General features: G+C 45.2%; 2 protein-coding genes across 2 annotated transcripts; one reads left to right on the top strand and one right to left on the bottom strand.

Moving 5' to 3' along the window:
• Nucleotides 1–156: 156 nt before the first annotated feature.
• LOC119558253 lies at nucleotides 157–3,080 on the top strand. Its single transcript, XM_037871580.1, has 3 exons — nucleotides 157–310; nucleotides 1,010–1,586; nucleotides 2,149–3,080. Exons 2-3 carry the CDS (start codon nucleotides 1,117–1,119, stop codon nucleotides 2,954–2,956), a joined length of 1,278 nt encoding a protein of 425 aa, XP_037727508.1. The 5' UTR covers nucleotides 157–310; nucleotides 1,010–1,116; the 3' UTR covers nucleotides 2,957–3,080.
• Nucleotides 3,081–3,082: 2 nt separating this feature from the next.
• Nucleotides 3,083–6,825, bottom strand: LOC119558251 (chitooligosaccharidolytic beta-N-acetylglucosaminidase). Its single transcript, XM_037871577.1, has 3 exons — nucleotides 6,580–6,825; nucleotides 3,441–4,978; nucleotides 3,083–3,377 (listed from the first exon to the last, which is right to left on the bottom strand). Exons 1-3 carry the CDS (start codon nucleotides 6,708–6,710, stop codon nucleotides 3,196–3,198), a joined length of 1,851 nt encoding a protein of 616 aa, XP_037727505.1. The 5' UTR covers nucleotides 6,711–6,825; the 3' UTR covers nucleotides 3,083–3,195.
• Between the last annotated feature and the right edge of the window lie 480 nt (nucleotides 6,826–7,305).

The raw sequence follows: 7,305 nt of genomic DNA on the forward strand, positions 1-7,305 counted from the left end.
AATTAAATTCCTCTATTTGTCCCTAGCCAGCTAAAAATAATTGGCTAGAAGCCGCACGGGCTACAAAACAGCCAGAAACTGGCTTGCGCATCTCTGGCTCCTCTTCATTCCAAAACACCTGTGTGTGTGTGTGTGTTTTGATCAAGTGAGCTGTGCATTTATTCAATTTTCATTTAAAATTGTGTATAAAAGGGGGCCGGCGAGCCGTATCCGGGTCATAACGCATTGTGTTTTCCAAGGCGCTAGGTCAAAAACCATAAAACAAAAAACTAACTCATTTTTTTTGTCAACTAAAAGAACTATAAGGCCGGTAAGTGCGGGCAGCGACGTCGACTGCGGCAGCGGCGCAGGCACCGACATACGTGTACCAAACAAAAAGCGGTAAACAAACTTATCCGCTCGGTTTTTTTTTGTCATACCCTCGCGAAGAGTATTGTAAATTTCCGGAAAAACTACTATTTACTAACTCGGTGTAAGAGCTAGCGGTATTAAACTTTCGCAATTGCATTGTTTCGTGGTCAGGCATATCATATTCAAAAATTCTGACGATCGGGCGTCTATATTTTTCAAAGTTTGCTATAAATTACATATATATTTTTTGTATACGATGATGACAGACAAATTAATCTAATTTTTTCACAAGGGTCTACAAGCATCGTCTTGTCAAAACTGTCATTCTAATTTGTTTTTCTTATATTTTTTTTTTGACATACCCTTCCGAAGAGCATTGTAAATTTCCGGAAAAACTACTTTTTACTAACTCGGTGTGAGAGATAGCGGTATAAAACTTTCGCAATTGCATTGTTTCGTGGTCAGGCATATCATATTAAAAAATTCTGACGATCGGGCGTCTATACTTTTCAAAGAAAGTATTGCTATAAATTACTTATATATTTTTTTTGTTTACGATTATGACGGACAAATTAATCTCATTTTTTTCACAAGGGTATACAAGCATCGTCTTGTCAATGCTGTCATTCTAATTTGCGTTTTTCTTTTTCTATTTTAGTTTTTTTCCGATTACGCCGTGCTATCGCCCCGCTGAAATAGTTTATTCGTTACAAATAGCATATCGAGATCTTCGGCAGCGACAGACGCACTTTAAACGCCAGCAAGATGAGCACCTCTCCCAGTTTCGCGGACATTTCGGACAAGTTCACGGAGGCCACGCTGGACGAAATCATCCGCAATGCGGGCGGCACCCACCACACCTCCTACAAGTTCGGTCCCAGTGGCAAGAAGGGCGACGCCTACCTGAGCCGCGTCTTCCGCATCACCGTCTTCGGAGTCAAGAACTCCGAGCAGGGCAAGGACGAGGAGGAGATGAAGGTCTCGGTGATCGTGAAGGCCATGCCCGACAATCTCCATCGCCGGGCCCTCTTCCGCTCGGTGATATTCTTCCGCAACGAGATCAACTTCTACACCAAGGTGCTGCCGGCCATCGAGGCCTTCCAGAAGTCCCGGGAGCCCGCCCCCAAGAAGCCCTTCGTGGAGTATCCCCGCTGCCTGGCCAGCCTGTGCGACGGGGTCAACGATTTCATCGCCCTGGAGGACGTGGGTCCCAAGGGCTACACGGCGCCCGTGCGGTGAGTGATATTATCTTGATATCAAGACTTTAAATTCCAATATCATCGATTATTTCGATTATAATCTAACCGAATAAGAGCTAAAACATTAATTCATAGCACCTGGATTTCAACTGATCAGTGATCATCTTATCTTCATAACCTATATAGAACAACAAGGGTATTTGTTATAGGAACCATATTTAATCATATTTATATTTTCAATTATCTATAATATGTATTAGTGTTGAGTAATTCGAGCAAATATGGAACTGATTGCTTACTGATAGACTGAGTTGGTCTATCTGCCTTATCTTATCTGCTTGTTTGTTTGGTAATCCTGGAAATCGGTTTTTACATCGACTGCCCTTCTAATTTTATTCTCTAGAAGCGATAACGGAATTAAAGTTATTTCCGGGTAATATATTTATTTTTAATCGTTTAGAAAAAAATAAAGCTATAAATAAATGAATATGGTATATAACTTTTATATAGAATCGAGATTCCATATAGTTTTTCCAACACATTACTTATACTTTAATTGTGACTTCAAGTCTTTAACCGCATTTAATTATTCTTACAGCCAGGACTACATTTCCCTGGAGGATGCTCTGCTAACCATGCGCACCCTGGGTCGATACCATGGCGTGGCCCTGGCCTTCAATGCCCTGGACAGCAAGAACTTCGAGAAGGCGGCGGATTCGCTGGAGGAGACCTATTACGGCGAGCACACACGCGAGTGGTACACCGGCTTCCTGCTGATGGCGGAGGACGTGGCCATGGACGCCATCAAACATGTGTATCCGGACAGCAAGTACGAGACCGTGGCCGGCAACTTCCTGCAGCCCGCGCTGTTCGATGACATGATCGATCTGGTGTCTACTCGCTCCGAGCTGACTGTCTTCGGGCACGGCGACTGCTGGACCCCCAACTTCCTGACCAAGTACAACGAGCAGGGCGAATCGCAGGAGATTATCATCATTGACTTCCAGCTGGCCAGATGCTCCTCCTTGGCCCTGGACCTGAGCTTCTTCATCTACTCCTGCACCAGCCAGGTGTTGAGGGAGGAGCACTACGAGAAGCTGTTGCGCGCCTACCTGGAGAGTGCCCATGAGCTGATCAAGGATCTGGGTGGCGATCCCGAGGAGATCATCACATGGGAATCGCTGCAGCAGGAGCTGAAGGACTTTGGACGCTTTGGCTGCGGAATGGGCATCGAATCGCTGCCCATGACCATGATGGAGGACGAGGAGGTGGCCGATCTGGATGCCATCCAGGAGAACGCCATTCTCACTGACATCTGGAACCTCACGTTCTTCAAGGAGCCCGCCAAGCGGCAGCGCCTGGCCGACATTTTCAAGCACGCCATCGATGAGGGCTACATCAAGTAGGCTTCAATTCTACCGCGATCAAATCGAATTCAACTAGTATTGGGAATTTAATACTTGTTACCCTATATGTACAAACTATAAGTGAAGATTAATAAACCGTGTTCCAAGCACAAAGCCAGCTGCAGATGGGATTAAAAACAGATCTTTATGGGCAATAACTGATGAATAGAGTAACATAGACTGAAGGGTATGTACACGGTGCTGGTGCTGGCACTAAAACTAAACTGGGAGTGACCCATTCAGAGGCACTGTCCCTCGTGGAGGACGCACCAGTGTGGAATTACCGCGTCCGCGTGGATTCCTCGGGCCAGGAGTCGCTCCCGGTAGCGGTAGAACCTACGCTGGGCCAGCAGGGCAGACGATTTGGGATTGGACCACAGGCGCTCGGCTGCTGCTCCGGCTCGCGGCCAGATGCGGGATTCTGGAAGGGATTGGAGGATGATTAGTTGGCATACTCACGTACGCACGTCTAGGAGCTACATACCCAGTGAGTTCTGATCCACATACTCGCTCCACATGCACACCTCGCCGCCGAGAACCTGATCCTGGCTGCGTCCCACGGGCATGCCACTGGAGTAGACCGTACGCCAGTTGTAGTACGAGGTGCTGCCCCAGAATCCGTGGTCCAGGTACCAGGCGTTCTTCGTGGACACAATCAGCCGGTAGCCCCGCTGCAGGAGCTCCCGGTTAAGGGCGTCCTGCGACTCAACCCACGTCTGAATAATGAATCGCTCCTTGGGCAAATAGGCCTCGATGTAGCGGGGATTGGTGAGGTGGCTGGACCAGATGATCACCGACTTGGGCTCCTTGATGCCCGGATACATGCGCTCGTTGATCTCGTCCCAGGCATTGAGGTTCTTCTGGTGGAACTGTGACCACAGGCGCAGGAAGCTCTGCTCGCTGAGATCGTAGCCGCGTGCTCGCATTCCGTCGCGTATCTCCTCGGTGTTGTTCCAGCAGGGCAGGAAAACCTCGTCGCCGCCCATGTGCAGCGTCTCCTCTGGCGCCCCCACCTCGGCCACATCCTCGAGAATCTCCTTCAGCACGGCGTACATGTGATCGTTGAGGGGATTAAGCTGGCCGCATGGCGGCTGCACGCAGAATCTCCGCCAGGGCGACTGATTGAGGCACACGGACATGTTGCCCAGTCCGGCGGCAGGACCCCACTGCCAGCCATTGCCCGCATGCGAGGGCCCATCGATCTCGATCAGTATGCGAATGCCACGCAGGCGGGCGTACTTGACCAGGTTGATGGCATCCTGGCGGGAGTACGTCTGCGACGAGGAGTACGCTCCATAGCGCTGCATTTCCGGCACCCTGGTGATCTCCAGCGGAAAACTATGCGTGTCGACCACATGCCAGTGGAGCACGTTCAGCTTGCTGGCCGCCATGGCATCCAAGGTACTGCGGATGAACTTGAGCGGCACAAAGTTCCTGGCCGTGTCCAGCAGCACCCCGCGATGGGGAAAGGCCGGACGGTCGGTGATATTGGCCCGGGTCACCATGAGCAGGCCATTGGACAGGCTGCCGGTGACCAGGTTGCTCAGCGTCTCGAAGGCATGCCGTGCTCCGTACACCGTGCTCGCCTGGATGTCCACAAAGGTGGCCGTGTCCGTGGTGCGCACCACCAGGGCGTAGCTCTCGTCCGTGGGCCAGTCCAGGGTGAGGCTATCGTTGGTCACCGTGGACCTGACCAGGATCTGTTTGCTGCTCTCCAGCGTGCAGTTGCGGATGCACTCCTTCAGCAGATTCGAGACGAACAGTCGGTTCGTCTCCCGTAGGAACTGGGTGGCCGCCTCGCCGGGCGCCACCACATGGAAGCGCACCTTCCACGGATCGAACCGCACCCGGCCGTGCGCAATGGTGCACTCCTTGCCCGTGGGCATCGGCCAGATGGCCCCGTACTTGCCGCAGGACAGTCGGCAGTCACGCTGGCTCTCGAAGATCTCCGGCGCGTACTGCAGCCCGGTCACCTTCTCCGCCTCCGAGGTGCATATGTCCGTTCGGCTGCATAGCCACTTCCTGGGAATCAAGGGGGTAAAGTATATTTTAAATATAGGTCTCAGAACTTGATAATATTTAGCCTTGGATATGTAATTTTAATTCTATGCTGAATAAGTTATATACATAGTTCCCAAACCACATTCAGGAATTTTTTAAATTTGTAAAGCTATATTATAAGATATGTATTGTTAAGGGTGTGGTCTTCTACATAAGAAAGTCTGTCCCTTTCCCTATAAAACATAGTAAAAACGCTGTCTTAAGCATGTTTTATAGATTGTGTATTTCCGATTTTCTTTAAAAAATATCTAATATTCCTTATTCTAATTACTGGAAAAATAATATTTATTAAGGACATTTTTTTTAAATTAAAATTTCGTTTTTTAAGGACAGTTCGTTTTCTTATTTTCAAGGTAAACAAAAAGTAGGGTTTAAACTGAAAAAACGTATGCAAAGGTTTACTTTATCTGTTTTGAAAAATATGTAGTTCCATTTGAAAGAGCGTTTATTAAAGCAATCAAGTGGTAGGTGTTTAAATGGTTATAGTAACAAAATGTATGTTAATCCTAAGTCCGTAATATCAGAATGCCATTTAAGCTGAAATTATCCTTTTCGGATTAAAAGAAAGTTATACATATGTACATATGTATATATATTTCATTTTTGTTTTCGAATTTCGCAATTCCTAGCAAAAAGGGCTTTTCGCTTTATAGAGGAAGTTGCAGAAAAACAAATGGAACTACATATTTTTAGGTACAGATAAAGGCTTTCTTATTTTATTTATTTTTCTTTCTTTGTAAAGTGATCATTTTAGTTAAATCATGAATATTAAATATAATAGTTTTTTAATTGTTTAAAAAAATATGACAACCTTAAAATTTAATAAGTCCGTTATAGTTATTCATTTTTTCGGATGTTATGCAAAAGCTAGCAATTATGTTATATCTTTTTAGATAAGAAATAAACGGAGGAAAAATAACTTCTTGATTAGTTGTTTTCATTATACTCCATGAACATGGATTGTGTGATTCAGTACTAATCATATCTTGTATTGCCATGTTCTTCACTTTATAATAACTCAAAAAAAACAAGGAGCTTAATATCAATTAAATGTATTCACTCAACAAAAAATATAAAAAAACAACACAAAGTAAATAATTGTTTTTAAATGAAATATGGTCTTGAGTAGAAAGTTTGTTTTTTGTTAGTTTGCCAAGTTTTTTTTGTGACAACTCATTTTTAAGAAAATCGTTTGAACGAAAGTATTTTAATTAAATTTGACACAGTGGCATTTTCAGCTGTTTTTTTATTTTTTAATTTTCATGAGCCTGATTTCACTTGTTGCTGTTGTTGTTGTTGCAGCCATTTCCTGTCTAGCAGGGACCCAAACCCGATGCGGTTGATTGCAAATTAGCATTCTAATGGCATTTGGCACAGTTCTTTTAGATTTATTTATAATTGAAATTGTTATTGTGGCAATTCTGCTGCCTGCTGGTGACAAGTGATATTTTAAATTTCCACATAAGAAGGCACAGGATTACTTTTTTTTTTTGCAAGCAATTTAATTGTATTTTATAAATTTCACTTGTTGCTGCGATTCCCTTGCTAGCGAGGACACAAACCTGCTGGCGCCGCCGGCGTCGCTGTCGACGTCGTCTGCCCGCGTCAGCGCAGCGCCGACCGCGAAGCAGAGCAGAAGCGAGGCAACCGCCGAGCAGAAGCACTGATAACGGTTGTAGCCGCTGAACCGCATCGTTCCTTTCTAACGGCTTCCTCGGCTGCGCCGCCCGCTTTTATAATTTTTTGGTATTTAACTGGGTATGAGTACCGCCCACCGCTTGCCCGCTCGCCGCGCACAGCGACACTGAAAAGCTGCGACTGAAATCGAAAAGCGACGCGGGGAAGTACGAATAAAATAAATCCGGCGAAATTTCACTTGCAGCGTAGCGGCAGCGACGCGGCAGCAACAACAACAGCAAGCCGCGCTTATATTGAAGAGAGAGAGAGAGAGCGAGGCGAAAGAGAGGGAGAGAGAGTAGAGTAAAATTAAAAAGAGCGACTGCGTTACACAGCGAAAAAACGAGGTCCTTTCGTTGACAAATATACTTTTGCATTTTGGTATGCAGCAGTATATCTGCAAAATCATTTTTTTGATTACTCTCAAAAAGTTAAGTTCTTCTATTAAAAAATATTTTTCAAATTCTTTTATGACATTCATGTTTATTTAAAGATCCCTTGCAAGATAGTCATAATCTTTTGATTATTTTGAACAAATTACATTTCAAAATTTAAAAAAATTATTTAAATTACATATCAAAATTTAAAAAACTATTTAAATTCCATTTCAA

This window comes from Drosophila subpulchrella, chromosome X (assembly GCF_014743375.2).
Source record: "Drosophila subpulchrella strain 33 F10 #4 breed RU33 chromosome X, RU_Dsub_v1.1 Primary Assembly, whole genome shotgun sequence".
In the NCBI taxonomy this organism is placed as follows: Eukaryota; Metazoa; Arthropoda; class Insecta; order Diptera; family Drosophilidae; genus Drosophila; species Drosophila subpulchrella.

Bases quoted from the DNA above. Each gene is read 5' to 3' on its own strand.
- LOC119558251 (XM_037871577.1), bottom strand. From the start codon at position 6,710: ATGCGGTTCAGCGGCTACAACCGTTATCAGTGCTTCTGCTCGGCGGTT. The intron at 4,979-6,579 runs GTTTGTGTCCTC...CTTGATTCCCAG, and splicing joins GACGCCGGCGGCGCCAGCAG to GAAGTGGCTATGCAGCCGAA. The intron at 3,378-3,440 runs GTATGTAGCTCC...AATCCCTTCCAG, and splicing joins TGTGGATCAGAACTCACTGG to AATCCCGCATCTGGCCGCGA.
- LOC119558253 (XM_037871580.1), top strand. From the start codon at position 1,117: ATGAGCACCTCTCCCAGTTTCGCGGACATTTCGGACAAGTTCACGGAG. The intron at 1,587-2,148 runs GTGAGTGATATT...TTATTCTTACAG, and splicing joins GGCTACACGGCGCCCGTGCG to CCAGGACTACATTTCCCTGG.